This window comes from Vicugna pacos, chromosome 9, assembly GCF_048564905.1.
Source record: "Vicugna pacos chromosome 9, VicPac4, whole genome shotgun sequence".
Classification (NCBI taxonomy): Eukaryota; Metazoa; Chordata; class Mammalia; order Artiodactyla; family Camelidae; genus Vicugna; species Vicugna pacos.
The window spans coordinates 6208063-6224060 of record NC_132995.1 but is presented as its reverse complement, the minus strand read 5'-3'; the positions used below and the strand labels follow the sequence as shown (position 1 = coordinate 6224060).

Genomic DNA, 15998 nt, shown 5'->3' with positions numbered 1-15998 from the left:
ACGCGCTCTTGGAGGGCGGGTCATCTGGGGGCGGAGATATGCTAATAAGAGCTTATCTTCTCTTGGGAAGCTCGTTCGGGGGCGGGGATATGCAAATAAGGAGCCCTGTGATGCAGTTTCTCAGGGCACCATCCCAGAGGCCTTGTTCTAGCCAGGCGGGGCTCGCGGACTCGCGTGCGACCGTATATAGGCGCACTCTGAGGAAGGGGCAAGTCCTGAGGGGAAGCTCAGTCTCCGTCCTGGGATCCTAGCCAAGCTCCCGACCTGGGCGTCTGGGCTGGATGCTGGAGGTTCCGCCCGCTAAGGGACCCAGGCTTCCGGTTCCCGCTGTCCCAGCCAAGCGGAAGACAGAGTGGGAGGGGAGATGGGGCCTTGGAGGGGGACCGCGAGTAATCGGGCAGGGAGGGGCCGTGAGATCATTGCATTCCTAATCCATGAGCCGGCTCGCCCAAGCCGGGACGCTTGGGTTATGAAGGGTCTAGGGTCAAGATTTCTGGGTCTTGAAGGAGGAGGAAGTTGAGGGCCCAGACCCCTGGGTCCCTAGGAAATAATAGGGCTGGAGGTTTGGACTCCTGGGTTCCGGGAAGGAGGAGAACTGGGGGTCCTCACTACTAGGTTCGGCAAAGGGAGCTGAGGGCCCGGACTCTTGAGTCCAGGCGTTGAAGAGGCTGGGGACCCAAAATTCTGGATCCCAGGGAATTGGGGTGGGGAACCCGAACACTTGTATCAGTGTAAGATACGAGCTTGAGACCAGTCTGAGAAAGGACTGAGGGCCCGATTCCTGGATCTAAGAGGAAGGAGGGTTCGGACTTCTGAGTCCCAAGGAAGAGGGAAATGGGAGTCCAGACTCCTCTGCTCTGAGTGAGAGGAATTAGAATTCGGATTTTTCTGTCCTAAATGAGGAGGAAGCTACAGAGCCGGGTCCTTGGTTCTAAATATAGAGAGAACTTGGGTATTGGGATTCTGGGATCCCCAGAATGTGGGCGGGACAACTCGCAGCCAGTCCGGCCTTTGCCGTCCACTCCGCGGAACTACAACTCCCTTGTATCTGTCACGCTGAGCGCTCTTTCCGTCACTTCCTCTTCCGCCGCTCTTTCCGCGCGCGTGCGGGGCACTATGGGGCCTAATCGCGGGCTACCGCAACCCCGCCCATTTCACTCCTCACCCCCTACTCGCTGTCCCCGCGCGGCGGAGGCGACGCGCAGACTACGCCTCCCGGCGTGCGTCGCGCGCACCCTGCCCACGTGCCCCGTTGACTGCTGGGAAACTGAGTCCGAAGCCTTCCCACTAGCCTTCACGGCACCGTGCTCAGTACTTGAAGTCCCGGCAAGCTCGGCGGCGTTTTAACTCCGCCTCTCTCCTCCCTCTGCTCGCGAGTCCCGCCCCAGCCTGCCCCGCCCCGCGCCGGGGCCGGAGCCGCAGCCCGAGCGGCGGGGTAAGATGGCGGCGGCGGTCCGGGCCGCGGGGTTCGGGCCTATTGGGGTGGGCGGGGCGGAGTCGGGTCGCTACTCGTCCCGGGGTCCTCCCGACACGCCGCGGGGCTTGGAGGGCTTAGCGGGGCGGCCTCGAGCCCGGTAGCGGCGGTGGAGCCTGGGGCCGACCCGGGGGGCCTTCTCAAGGCCCCGGGACGCGTCTGTGGTGCCGGGGGGCGTCTATGGGGCGTCCCTGAGAGGACGAGGGGCGTCCACAGGGCCTGGACCGAGGCTGAAGTCTGCCCTCTATCATATAGTTGGCTTGAATCATTTTTGTAGGCACTGTTGATCGTCTTTATGGGCTGGCCGGAGGCTAGGGTCTGTTTAGAGGGTTCTGGGGCCATCTTGAGATCTTGAGATATGTCCCAGGGGTGAAGGAGATCTGCAAGAGCTGGGGAGTATCTGCAGAGCCAACTATAGCGCCTGGGGTATGTCTGTTAGGGCTGTGAAGTGTCTACATGGGCTGACCTGAGGATGCGGTTCACCTCCCTGCATCTGGGGCCGTTTAGTTGGGTCTGGAGGAACTGTTCCAGGGCTGGGAAGTCTTTTATAGCTACCCAGAAGAGTGGGATGTACCCACTAGGGGAGGGGGCAAATATTGAGATGTGCTGAGAGGCCTGGATGGGTCACCATCTGTCTGGGGACTGTCTAATCTGTGTGACAGGAGGCTGGGCGACAGTTAGAAGGACCTGGAACCCTCTAGGTGGCTTGAAGTATGACTGCAAGAGTGCACTCTCTGCCTGGAGCAAATTCAGATGCCTTTGGGGACTGGCTAATTGTGTGGAGAATAAAACAAAGGAGAGTGTTGGAAGATTTGTCCAGCTCAAAAGTACCTGCCTTTTAGAGAGTAATTCGAATGCAAAATGTTTAAAACCTCTGCATGGCCCTGAGGCTACAGAGTGAGTTAGAATTAGTCCACATTCGTCTGGGAAAGTCTATAGGGTCATCTAGACTCATCTAGTGCAGCGTTTTTCAAACACTTTTGACCTTGATCTACAGTGAGAAATACATTTTTCATTGAGACCTGGGGTATACCATCAGATGAATTTAACTAATGCTCAAGTCCCATTAAATAATATTTCCATTTACTTGTAATGTGTTGTGAAGAATCTTCTACTGTGTTCGATTTGCTTTTATGACAAGCTGTGTGAAGCACTGAACTGCTATCAGACTAGTTTGGGAAGCTGGTCTAGAGGGACCTGGAGAGTCTGCAGAGCCTTCTCACATCTAAAAGATCTGAGGAGCTGAGTGTGTGTCTGCAAAGCCTGGGGCATGTGTCAAGAAGCTAGGCAGAATCTTCATACCGCATAGGGTTTGGGAATCTGTGGGTCTGTGTAGTCAGCACAGTCTTGATTAAGTTCCTGTTATGTGACAGACACTGTTCCACGTAGCTTGTGCTTCCCCCCGGAGGTGCTGGAGAGCAGCTCCAGGGCTGGGAACTGTCCACAGGGGAGGCAAGACATGTCTACGGGAGTTAGAGAAGGAGCTGCAGGCTCTTAGCAGGGAGGCTGCATGCGAGAGCGCTGGTAATAGCTTGAGAATCTATGGTATGAGGGAGACCAGGATGGAGATCTTTTTCTTGCAGGTGTGCAATTGGGATGTGGAGGAGACAGAAGTAGGAGAAACCTGGGTGTTAAAGGCTAATGATAATTACTGTTACTCTGTGTAGAGTGCTTGAACTGTGTTAACTCTGTGTCGAAGTCGGTCTCCTTTCAAGTCTCAGCTTTTCTCTGAGTTAGATACTCTGTGCCCATTTCTAGTTAAGTACACGTAGTTGGGGGTTGGGTTTTGAAGCTTTTCAGGGACGGTGGGACTAGATAGCTGTTTTCAGAGTAAGAGATCTGACAGTTGCAGGGAAGTCTACAGCTGAAATATTCATATTTTCTGAAGCCCTAATCAAGACATCCCTCAGTCCGAAGACTGATCTTTCAACTTCTGTATAATCAAGAATTCCTTTGGCAAAGCCCTCAGTCACGCTTCCATAGGACGTGCAGATAGATGATAGGAGGAAACTCCTGGTGGCGTCTGGTGGACAGCATTTGAAATTAGTGTTTCCATTTTCAAAACGTACTGGTTTTGTAGATCATTCTATCACAGTTCTATTTTATCTTCCTTATATAAATACATTTTGCTGGGGCCCTCACCACCGAGGAAAATCAATGCTTTAGGAAGTTGTGTTGTGTTTAAGGCACACCCAGCACCCTGGCACGCATCTCAGTTGGGGAAAGGTGGGTTTTGTGAGACTGTGAGACACAGTGTTTGAAATCACAACTCAACAGAAAAATGTCTTGACATTGGGTTGGCCACCGTGAAAGCGGGCTGCCATAGAGTCTTAAAGTTTGGTTGTGAGGGCAGCTGTAGGAACCGGGAAATGGGGTTTTGAAATTGACTCAGAAGGCCTCCCTTTGACAGAGGAAGCAACTGGAATTTAGACAAGGGAAGAGAATTGCTCTGGTCTTTCTCGTGTCTGCGCTGGGCCTAGTACTTGCCCAGGGACTGAGATGAGGTGGAGGGGAGGAAGGATGCTTTGGAGGCCCTCGAGGTCTTCATGGCCATCTCTCCTTCCACCACCTAACAGCACTGTGCCCTGCCCACTGGCCTCTACTCCACACTCTCACCCCTCCACCACCAGGTGACCATGGAGGAAGAAGATGAGTCTCGAGGGAAGACAGAGGAGTCAGGCGAGGATCGGGGTGACGGTCCGCCAGACAGAGACCCTACGCTTTCTCCTTCTGCTTTTATCTTGGTGAGGCTGCTAGACCCCTGGGGCTGAGGGAGGGAAGAGCCCGGAGTCCAGATTCCAGGACCCTGATTCCTAGACCCCACGGGAGGGGAGTTGGGGGCCTGGATTCTTGGCCCGTCTGTAGGATTTTAGTCTTGTCATAGGAGGGGTCTGGACTCTGTCTTCTAGCAGTAGAGCCTGTGGCCTTTTGCATGAGTCCCCTAACTGCTGTTTCTTTCCACCCCCTCTGCCCTCACCTTTCTTTCAGCGAGCCATTCAGCAGGCTGTGGGAAGTTCCCTGCAGGGGGATCTGCCAAAGGATAAAGGTATGTTGGTTCTAGTTCCTCCCAGCTCCCTGCCCTATCTCTGCATTCTTTCTCCTAATCTCATTCAGATACTTTTCTGAGGCCTCCTGGGTGCCACCCTTGTCCTGGCACAGGGAGTCCAAGATGGGTTGGACTCCATGGCTGCCTTGGAGGGGCTCACAGTTTTGTGGAGGGGCTACAGTCCCAGCACGGAGGTACCCTGAGGCACCATGAGAGGGCAAGGGGCCGAGCTAAGCTAGTTTGGAGGGAGATGGAGTCCAGGAAGGCTTCCTGGAGGAGGTGACAGGTGGACTGTGTCTCTAAGGATGTGTTAGAGTTGTCTGATAAAGAGGAAGGCCTGGTAGGCAGGGGCAGCACCAGCAGGAGCACTGCACAGGGATACATTGCGGGGCTGAGTTGTTCTTTGGGGCCTAAGGGCAGAGGGTGTTGGTGGGAAGGGAAGCAGCATTGCTCCGTGGGGACTGGGTCACAGCAAGGCTCAAATGCCAAGCTGACTTTTCTGGACTTCATCCTGAGGGTGCCTGGGAGGACAAATGGATGAGAGAGTTGGAGCCTGAAAAGGGTGTTGGGGAAGTCCTTCTGGGACCCAAGTCGAGGGGCAGTTGGCTAGGGGCCGGGACAGTAGGCAGGAGCCTGGTTCCCTGTCAAGATCTAGGCAGGCTCCTTTTTCCTCTGCCCTACGACATCTCTGCATCTAGTGCCTGGTCTCCATCTCCCATGCAACATCTCTTTCCAGATGGTTCTCGGTGTCGTGGCCTTCGATGGAGGCGCTGCCGGAGCCCACGGTCAGAGTCCCGTTCCCAGGAATCAGGGGGTGCTGACACGGCTACTGTGAGTAAGAAGAGGGGGCAAGGGACCTGGGCTTCTGGGGCTGGGGGAAGAAGGTCATTGGGGCCTGGATTCCTGAGGGGGTGAGATGGGGATGGGGACCCAGATACCTGGGTCTGGGGTGCTGATCAGGGGCAGCAATGGAGGGTCTTAGCCTTGGGGTCTGGAAGTAGCCAGGATGAGGGAATTGGTTGGACCTTTGTGTTTTCTTAGGGTCTCATGTCTGGGTTAATGAACGGTCAAGGTCTGGGGAAATGGGATTTGTGGGTCCTCACATGAGCAGAGACAGTGTGGAGCCCCTCTTGGTCTATTCCAGGTGTTGGACGTGGCTGCGGACGGCCTCCTCACAGGGCTGGTGAGCATCCTGGATCCCCCAGATACCTGGGTTCCCAGCCACCTGGACCTGCGGCCTGGCGAGTAAGTATTTGAGCAGCTGGGGTGGGAGAGGCCCCCAACATGGGAGGTGGAAGTTCCTCTGAGGCTTAATCACCCCTTTTGTCTTGCAGGAGCGAGGACATGCTGGAGCTGGTGGCCGAGGTCCGAATTGGGGATAGGGATCCGATCCCTCTTCCCGTGCCCAGCCTGCTGCCCCGTCTCAGGGCCTGGAGGACGGGCAAAACAGGTATGTGGGGCCGGGGTGTAGCTGGGCAGTCGGCCAGCCTCGGTGTTGTGTGAGCATCTGCCGTAGTTGGTAGTAATGGTAGTGATGATGATGTCATTTAGACAAAATCTTTACTGCAACGTGTTTCCTAGTGGACTGCAGTAAAGGCTGTTGGTACCTGCAGATGTACATAAAGTAAAAACTGACACGAGAGCTACCATATGGGAGCCGTGGTTAGCACGTGGGAGGCACTCCGCATCCTGGCCTCTCCATATCAGTGTAACTGCGCTGGGAAGTCATCTCCCTGGGAGGGGGAATCTTAGCATCTCCAACTCTAGGAGAAGAAAAGTCTGAAAGGAAAGTCACTTGCTCAAGGTGGCACAGCCAGTTGCTTAGTGGTGGTCCTGAGCCCCAAGCCTGGGGCCTTCTGTGTGTGAAGCCCAGGTTTTTGATTTCTGCGACGTGCATCTGCCCTAGTGATGGTCCGCTCCCACACCCTGCCTGTACCCTGCACATGGTCGTGTGCCCTTGAGCAGCAGGGAGCAGAGGGTCTCAAACTTGAGTAGGCATCACAGGTCCTGTTAATACACAGATTGCCAGGCCCACCCCCAGGGTTTCTGATTCAGCAGGTCTGTGGTTGGGCCTAGGAATGTGCATTTCTAACTAAGTCTCGGTGGTGCTGCTGCTGGTTCCCTGGGACCCTGGATTGAGACTTTCCTTCTGTGTGTACATACATACGTATCCGAGGAGGGGCAGAGAGGAGAGGAACATATAGCAGTAGGTCAGCTGCGAGCACCTGTTCTTTTCTTTGTTTGGGGGGTGGATAAATTAGGTTTATTCATTTTTTTTTTGAGGTACTGGGGATTGAACCCAGAACCTTGTGCATGCTAAGCACATGCTCTACCACTTGAGCTATACCCTCCTCCTGAAGCACCTGTTCTGCCACAGAACATGGCTTGCACAACCTCTGAGCCAGTGCACGGTTTTCTTGTCTTTTTTTTTTTAATCCCCACACAGATGCGGGGTGACTTACGTATCCAATAGGCTTAGGGCCCACCACACTCTAAGGAGCCCACAAAGTATTTTCATTTTTTTTTTTGAATCAGAGGCCGTAGGGGATACATTAATGAGTGGGTGGGATAGTGTTCCAATGAAACTATTTACAAAAGCAGTAGGTGTGTGGAATTTGGCCCCTAGGCCTTAAGTGATATATGCAGGTGGTCTCTGGCACCTAATGGTTGTCTTCAGTGGGACTCCGCGGTTACATTTTTTCTTATTCCAAGTGTTGTTTGGTCTTCATTGGAAAATATTAAGAACACAGGAAAAAGGAAAGAAAACTCACCCATAGTCTTGTCCCTCATGAACAAGCTATGTATAAAGAAGCAGATGTTTCTTGTTTCCAGACCCCTCCAGTCCGCAGACTGGTTTATGCTTCAGGTGGTAGTAGTAACAGCTGAGGAGTCAGAGCTTGTACTCACCCAGGCCTCAAGGTGCCAGGCTCCGTCTGTTCTTTCCAAGCAGGTGCTCATCCAGTCCTCTCAGCCCCCTGAGGTCTGGATGCTGTCATCCTCATCGTCCTCATCCCCTGCCTTGTATTCCTCCAGAGCCATCAGCGGCTCCCAGACTTTGTGCAGGGCTTGTTGATATTTGTCTGTCCTCACTTGAACGTGAGCTCCTGGAAGGCAGGGAGTTTTGTCTTTTGTTCACTGTTCTGGTTTAGTACCCCATAGTGCACCTGTTAGACTAGTGATCAGAGAAAATGTGTTGTGTGAATGAGCAGACGCCCATTTTGTTGATGAGGAAACTGAGGCAGACAGTGGTTGAGTTCCTTGCTCTTGGGCTCATTGAGGGTGAGGGCCAGAGCCTGGAATCTGGAAGGTGAGGTGGCTCGGGCTCTGCCCTCTCGACCCCAGGCCTCTCCAGCACTGTCCACGCAACCTTGCTGGCGTCCTTGCTGTGGCTGGACACGTTACATGTGGTTGAGAGAGTGGCCTCTGGACTCTGATGTGTATGTCTGAACCCTGGCCCCGTCACCCGCCCCAGGTGCAGCCCCAGTCAGTTGTCTCCTTTTTGTGACTTGTAGCACTGAGACCGTGTAGCACTTAGAAAGCCAGGACTTCGGAGGGTGGACAAGGTGATGGAGGAGAAGATGAGGCCTGGCCCGTAGGAAGGGGCAAATGCTAGTTGATGCCTTCACTGGTCAGTGACGTCTGAGTCCTGAGCAGATGTCTCCCCTTAGATGGGCTCATCACAGAGTGACAAGGGTGCAGTGAGCTCTTCCTGACTCTGCAGAGGGGATTTCACCTTCTCAGCCTCCCATTATTCCCCATGTACAAAGTGATCAAGTCCCACAGAGGCAGCCGGCACAGCAGGCGGGGCTTGACCTTGCCACCGTCCTGGGTTAGAGCCCAGGCTCTGCTGTCCCAGCCTGTGCCTCCTGTGGTACCATCGCTGCTGTCATTGGTCAGAGCAGTCTTGGGCTGCAGGCCAGCCTACGTCTCAGGATTTGAGAGGGCAGGCTTGGGAGCTACATTGACCGAGTTTGCACCCTGACTTCCCCTTGTCGACTGTGCCCCAGGGGAAGCTACTGCAGCTCCCTGTGCCTCAGTTTTCTCTGGGAAGCCTGGGTCACAGTACCTATATATCATGGAGTTGTTAAGCTCATTCTTCGGGTTGAGATATGGTGCGGTGAGCACTAAGCGATGGGGGGCCAGCAGATGGGGTGCTGTCCTGCCTGTGGCCCCCTCCTATACAACCCGGATGGGCATCTGACCGCTGCTCTGTCTCTGCTTTTCCTTTGCAGTTTCTCCACAGTCTCACTCTTCTCGACCTACCTGTGCCCGCCACCTCCTCACCTTAGGCACCGGAGACGGGGGCCCTGCCCCACCCCCTGCCCCCTCCTCTGCATCCTCCTCGCCTTCCCCTTCCCCCTCATCATCCTCCCCTTCCCCGCCTCCCCCACCACCACCGCCGGCTCCTCCAGCCCCTCCGGCCCCCAGGTTTGATATCTATGACCCCTTCCACCCCACCGACGAGGCCTATTCCCCACCGCCAGCTCCGGAGCAGAAGTACGACCCCTTTGAGCCCACTGGCTCCAACCCTAGCTCATCAGCGGGGACCCCCTCACCTGAGGAGGAGGAAGAAGAAGAAGAGGAGGAGGAGGAAGAGGAGGAGGAAGAGGAGGAGGAAGGCCTGTCCCAGAGCATCAGCCGCATCTCGGAGACCCTGGCAGGCATCTACGATGACAACAGCCTGAGCCAGGACTTCCCAGGTGATGAGAGCCCCGGCCCGGACCCCCAGCCTCTGCAGCCAGCTCCTGCCCCTGGAACACCACCCCAGGCCGACTCTACCCGCGCCGACGGAACCACCCGCCGGCGTGTGTTTGTGGTGGGGACTGAGGCGGAGGCCTGTCGGGAAGGCAAAGTCTCCGTGGAGGTGGTGACCGCTGGTGGAGCCGTCCTCCCGCCCCCACTGCTGCCACCTGGCGACTCAGAGATTGAGGAGGGCGAGATTGTCCAGCCCGAGGAGGAGCCCAGGATGGCGCTCTCCCTATTCCGGGCCAGCAGCCGGGCAGCCCGTCCCCCTCCCGCGGCCCCAGCCCCCGCAGCAGTCCAGCCCCCGCCCCCGCCGCCCGCTCCCCGGGCCCCGGAGGGGGACGACTTTTTGTCTCTGCACGCTGAGTCAGATGGCGAGGGTGCCCTGCAGGTGGACCTCGGGGAGCCGGCCCCCGCTCCGCCCGCGGCCGACACGCGCTGGGGCGGCCTGGACCTGCGCCGCAAGATCCTGACCCAGCGGCGGGAGCGCTACCGCCAACGCTCGCCCTCCCCAGCCGCAGCCAATGCCAACGCCAATGCCGCCCCCGCCGGCCCACCCATCCGCAAGAAGTCGAGGCGGGAGCGCAAGCGGAGCGGTGGCGAGGCCAAGGAGGCTGCCTCATCCTCTTCTGCCTCGCAGCCCGTCCCGCCGGCCCCGGCTTCCCCCTGGGACTCCAAGAAGCACCGTTCCCGGGACCGCAAGCCGGGCTCCCATGCCTCGTCGTCCACTCGTCGCCGCTCCCGCTCCCGCTCTGCCCGCCGCCGCTCGCGGAGCACCGATCGGCGCCGCGGGGGTAGCCGCCGCTCGCGGTCGCGGGAGAAAAGGCGGCGACGGCGGCGCTCGGCTTCCCCGCCCCCAGCCACCTCCTCGTCGTCGTCCTCCAGGCGCGAGCGGCACCGCGGCAAGCACCGGGATGGTGGCGGCAGCAAGAAGAAGAAAAAGCGGTCGCGGTCCCGGGGTGAGAAGCGGACTGGGGACAGTGAGAAGGCCCCTGCCCCAGCCCCACCACCCTCCGGTTCCACCTCCTTGGGCGGAGAACGCGACAGCCGCCGCCGTGGAGCCGTGCCGCCCTCCATCCAGGACCTCACGGACCACGATCTCTTCGCCATCAAGCGGACCATCACCGTGGGCCGGCCAGACAAGCCTGACCCCCGAGGCCCCTCACCGGCCCCCACCTCGTCGCCTAAGCGCGAGGTCCTGTACGACTCGGAGGGACTGAGCGCCGAGGAGCGGGGTGGCAAGAGCAGTGAGAAGGACCGGCGCCGCTCTGGGGCTGCCTCCTCCTCCTCTTCCTCCCGGGAGAAGGGATCCCGGCGGAAGGCGCTGGATGGTGGGGATCGGGACAGAGACAGGGACAGAGATAGGGACAGGGACAGGTCATCCAAGAAGGCCCGGCCCCCCAAGGAGTTGGCGCCCTCCTCAGGGCCCCCGCCAAAGCCACCTGTCAGCAGTGGCTCAGGTTCCTCATCCTCCTCATCCTCCTCTTCCTCCCGGAAGGTGAAACTGCAGTCCAAGGTGGCGGTGCTGATCCGAGAAGGCGTCAGCAGCACCACACCTGCCAAGGAGGCCACGTCTGCCAGCTTGGGCTCCATCGGAGTCAAGTTCAGCCGAGACCGAGAGAGCCGCTCCCCCTTCCTCAAGCCAGACGAGCGGGCCCCTGCTGAGGTGGCCAAAGCAGCTCAGGGCAGCACCAAACCCAAAAAGACCAAGGTGAAGGCCAAGGCTGGGGCCAAGAAAGCCAAGGGGACCAAGGGAAAGACCAAGCCATCCAAGACCAGGAAAAAGCTCCGCAGTGGGGGCAACAGTGGGGGCAGCAGCGGCCCTGTGACACTGAAGAAGTCCAAGGCAGATAGCTGCAGCCAGGCTGCGGGAGCCAAGGGGGCTGAGGAGACTTCCTGGTCCGGGGAGGAGCGGGCAGCCAAGGCCCCGAGCACCCCACCCCCCAAGGCAGCCCCTCCACCCCCGGCACTCACGCCGGACTCACAGACTGTGGATAGCAGCTGCAAGACGCCCGAGGTCTCCTTCCTGCCAGAGGAGGCCACTGAGGAGGCTGGGGTCCGAGGTGGGGCGGAGGAGGAGGAGGAGGAAGAAGAGGAGGAGGAAGAAGAGGAGGAGGAGGAGGAACAGCAGCCCGCCACCACCACTGCCACCAGCACGGCTGCAGCCGCTCCCAGCACGGCCCCGAGTGCGGGGTCCACAGCTGGTGACTCAGGGGCGGAGGATGGGCCAGCTCCCCGTGTCTCCCAGCTGCCCACACTGCCCCCGCCCATGCCCTGGAACCTGCCTGCTGGTGTGGACTGTACTACCAGTGGTGTCCTGGCCTGTGAGTGTCCCTGGGGGGGCTGAGGCAGACAGGATCAGGGAGGAGAAGGTCATATGGGGACAGACTTGGAGGCAGTGAAGATACCTTGGAAGGGATGGGAGAGTGACCAGGACCAGGAGGGCCACAGGTGCATCAGTCCTGATTGGTAGGGCCAATCTGGATCTGTCCAGAAGATTCCAAGATGTCTGGGCTCACTGGAAGAGATCAGGGCAGACGGGAGCAGGGGGCGGCCAGTCCGGCACAGATTGGAGGAGTAGGGTGTGTCCTGGGGTCCACCTGGAGGTAGACTGGGAGGGACTGGAAAGAATGGGGGGAAAGGGAGCAGTGTCCCTTAGAGGCTGGCAAGATCCTCTGCTAGACTGCAGAGGTGGGGAGAGGGGCCAGGACTGATGGTAGGGGGGAATTAGGGACACAGAATCTCACTTCTGACACTGATTTGTCACTGTGTGACCTTGGGCACACATCCCCTTCCCTCCACCTTGAGTCCCAACAATGTATGGGATGTGGGGTGGTTCTGTCACTGGCCAAGGGCCCCCTTTCCCAGTTCTGAGCCTGAGACCTATGGCCCGTCCCTGGCCCGGGTGGGAGGTGCAGCCCGTCGTGGGGTAAGTTTCACCCTCTCCTCTGGGGTCAGCTCCCCGTCTCCTTGTTGTCGACTCTCCACCTCCTGCAGTGACCGCACTTCTCTTCAAGATGGAAGAAGCCAATCTGGCAAGCCGAGCAAAGGCCCAGGAGCTGATCCAGGCCACCAACCAGGTGGGCTCCCCTGGGGAAGAGTCCCCGCAGCCCCTTCTCTTGTCCCCTGCTTCGGGTTAGGAGAGGAACTTCAGCTCCCAGCAGGCTTTAGGGCAAGGTATCGGCCAGAAGAGGAGCCTGTTACCTCTGGGAATGTTGGGAGATTTGGGTGGGAGTAGGGGTACTTGCTCCCTCTTCCTCCACTCCTCTTTGCTTATCCTCCAAACTTTTCCTGCAGATCCTCAGCCACAGGAAGCCACCTTCAAGTCTGGGGGTGACGCCAGCTCCTGTACCCACCTCTCTGGGTCTGCCCCCAGGCCCCTCCAGCTACCTGCTCCCTGGCAGCCTCCCCCTGGGGGGCTGTGGCTCTACCCCTCCCACCCCCACCGGGCTGGCTGCGGCGTCTGACAAGAGAGAGGGCAGCAGCAGCTCCGAGGGACGTGGGGACACAGACAAGGTGAACTGGGCTTGGGAGAGGTGGGTTGATGGTGACACTTTTGCAGAGAATGCAGGCAGATACTGAGATGCAGGGGCCCGAGGAGAATGTCAGAGACTAATGTAGGCAGATGGGGGCTTAGATAACACTGAAGACATTAGATAACAAGGAAGTAAACTTTCACTCGATTGAATAATTGGGAAAGGGGTGTTAGGCAGGTTTTTAAAGGATGACATGTAGAGACGGTGCGGGGGAGGAAGATAAAGTGGATAGGAACATGCCCACATATTTGCACATATACCCACTTGAGTCTGCCCCTTGGTTACCTATCTCTACCCTGCACCCCAGTCTTTCTGTGTAATGGGGAGGGTGGTTTACAAAAGGAAAATCATGGACGAAGGGCAGAAGAATGAGTGCGGGGCAAACAGGTTTTTGTTCCCTGACTGAATCTGGCTCCTCCTCCTGGGCCTGGGGGCTGTTTGCCTTTGGGTTGGGTCTGGATGCTGTCCGCTGTGGTCCAGTAACCTCTCACCAGGTGATGGCGCTGCCCACCCCTTATGCACTCCAAGTCCAGTGCCAGAAGGAAAGCAAGATAAACTCAAGTTCTAAGCCCCATATAGAGAAATGGACGGGACGCAGCTTGGACAGACACTTGTCAGTGGCACTTGTGGGCTGCAGGACAGTCTGGGCTCTGTGACTAGCAGCAGGTCCCTTGTTCCTCCAGTGAGGCTGCCCTGATCTGTTCTCTGCCACACAGGCGATGGGTGTGGGGTACAACCCCTTTCTCTTGGCCGCATCACTTTAGAAACACACTTCCTGTGGGGCCAGGGAGGCCAGAAGATTCCTCCTGGGGTGCAGTGCAGCTCCGCAAGCAGTAGCTCATCGGACGGTTTGCGGTCTCATCTCCTGGGAGGCATTGGCCCTGAAGTGTAGGGTGTCCTGCATCCCCATCTTTGCTGGGACAGTAGGGAACAGCTGCTGGGCTCAGGTCTGTCTGCCTAGCAGACTGAAGTGTGTAAGGGCAGAGGACACATGGGTCCTGGTTATGGATAACTGCGATGGCCCGGGCTCCAGCCTGGAGTAGATGCTGGTGGTATTCAGAGGCCCAGGCATGGCCTGTGATCTGGGGTGACTGCAACAAGGGGAGCACAAGGCAGACCCTAAGCAGGACTTCAACCTACAGTAGTAGCTGGGTGGTCAAGAAGTCTGAGCTGGCAGGCAGGTGAGTGGGGGTAGGGGTTCTGCAGGAACTCATCTGGCCTTTGCTCTCCCTTCTTCCCACCCTGTCACCACTGCCACCAGTATCTGAAGAAGCTGCACACACAGGAGCGGGCAGTGGAGGAGGTGAAGCTGGCCATCAAGCCGTATTATCAGAAGAAGGACATCACCAAGGAGGAGTACAAGGATATCCTGAGGAAGGCCGTCCACAAGGTGGGGCCCAGAGCAGGGCAGATGCACAGAGTGGGGGAAGAAGGGGACGGAGCGATGGACGTGTGCAGACAGACATACAGGGGTGGTGGGTCAGTCTGGAAGATGAGGAGTGTGGCAGGATTTCCTCCAGCCCACCTGGACCTGTGGCATCAGCTGGGAGAAGTAGAGAAGTTGGCCTGGGCCTTGGGGGAGCGATTTCCATCCCAGTCCCCCACTGTGCACAGCAGTCCAGGTGGAGGGGCCCCTGGGGGGGGGCCAGTGGTGACAGCAGCTACCCCTGACCCCCCAGATCTGCCACAGCAAAAGTGGGGAGATCAACCCGGTGAAGGTGAGCAACCTGGTGCGCGCCTACGTCCAACGCTACCGCTACTTCCGCAAGCACGGCCGCAAGCCTGGGGACCCCCCTGGGCCCCCACGGCCACCCAAGGAGCCAGGGCCCCCTGACAAGGGCGGCCCTGGCCTGCCCCTGCCCCCTCTCTGAGCTCCCCAGCCACCCCTTTCCTCCTTCGCCTCTTTGAAATTCCGGACATATTTATGGCTCCACCTCCCTAATTCCCTCCCCCGACAGTGGGATGATTGGGGGAGGGTTGCTGCGGGAATGAGGAGAGCCCCCTACCCAGCCCCAGTCCCATCTCCCTCAACCCTAGCCTGTCCCCTTCCCCCACCCCCCCATTCGTGCCCCTCCTCCAATTTCATTAAAGATTTCATGAAATGTTATCCCTGAGTCCCCATGATTTTTAGCCCTTTCTTTTCAGAGTCCAATGTGGGAAAGGGCTTGGGAGAGACGTGCAGGAGACTTGGCCCACGTCTGAGGGTGGTGAGCAGGGAGAGGACAGACGGTGTGACTTGGGGGAAGTGCATGCCTCTCTTTTTGCCTGCTTCTTTGTCTATAAAGTGGGTGTTGTGAGGATTTCATAAGACTTGGGTGGGTGAAGCACTTAGAACTGCACCTGGTACATAGTCAGCCGTTGTTGACAGAACGTGGTGGTGCTGGAAGGTTGGGGTCCCAGGCCCCACCCAATCAGGGTCTTCCAGCTCAGGGCACCTACATGCTATTTGTCTACCTTGGAATTGCCCCAGAAGCAGGATCTTTGTCTCCATTGAGCTGGACTTTCTTTTTACCAGTGAGGCTGGGTGATCTAATCAACTCCCCTGAGATAGAGGGAAACTGAGGCACAGAGCAGCAGGGTCCACAGAGTGAGTCAGGGCTGTGCTGCCTCCATCAGTCCCCATTACCCAAAACCCAGGCTCAGTGGGGTGGGGGGGGAGCGCCCAGGCCACTGGGGTGGGTGGGTTCCAGTTGGGGAGTGGGCTTTGGACTTGTTTACAGCTGCTCTTTGCAGGCCCGTGCAGAGGGGAGCCCAGGGCCTGGAACGGAGAACTTGCCTGAGGTCACCTAGCAGGAGTTGGGAGGGGACTCAAGGTCCCTGACAGACAGAGCAGTCAGGCAAAAGGCTCTCTGCTTACTGGACACATGGCCTGAACTGTATATAGGCAAGAGGGAGGTTCCAGATTCAGCCTGGAAGCCTCTCTCAAAAGAGTGGCCACTCAAGTCAGATCTAGATTCTGGCTATATTTTCTACTTTGTGACCTTTGCTCCTCTTCAAGCCTCAGTGTCTTGTATAAAACTGGGGTGACTGTCACCTATTCATCATGTCCCAGGGAAGAGGTAAGGAGTGTCATCTGTCCCTTGCACAGTGCCTGGCCCTTATGCAGTGAGCACCTAGGATGTGGGTGGCTTGCACAGATGGGTAAACTGAGGCCTTAAGGAGTAACCCCCTTGCATGAGCCAGGGCTAGCCCAGGGACA

The 15998-nt window shown here is 57.7% G+C and overlaps 1 protein-coding gene across 3 annotated transcripts; it reads left to right on the top strand.

Moving 5' to 3' along the window:
- The first annotated feature begins 1321 nt into the window (after positions 1-1321).
- Positions 1322-14906, top strand: SCAF1 (SR-related CTD associated factor 1). Of its 3 annotated transcripts, none has more exons than XM_031682118.2 (11): positions 1322-1435; positions 4105-4218; positions 4463-4520; positions 5257-5351; positions 5665-5765; positions 5855-5970; positions 8753-11587; positions 12261-12343; positions 12561-12779; positions 14061-14189; positions 14479-14906. In XM_031682118.2, exons 2-11 carry the CDS (start codon positions 4111-4113, stop codon positions 14668-14670), a joined length of 3936 nt encoding a protein of 1311 aa, XP_031537978.2. In that variant the 5' UTR covers positions 1322-1435; positions 4105-4110; the 3' UTR covers positions 14671-14906. The 3 variants fall into 3 exon arrangements, with proteins under 3 accessions (XP_031537978.2, XP_072822721.1, XP_072822720.1); XM_072966620.1 differs by having other exon boundaries at positions 1420-1435; positions 4051-4218; XM_072966619.1 differs by lacking the exon at positions 1322-1435 and adding an exon at positions 1546-1900.
- The last annotated feature ends 1092 nt before the right edge of the window (positions 14907-15998 follow it).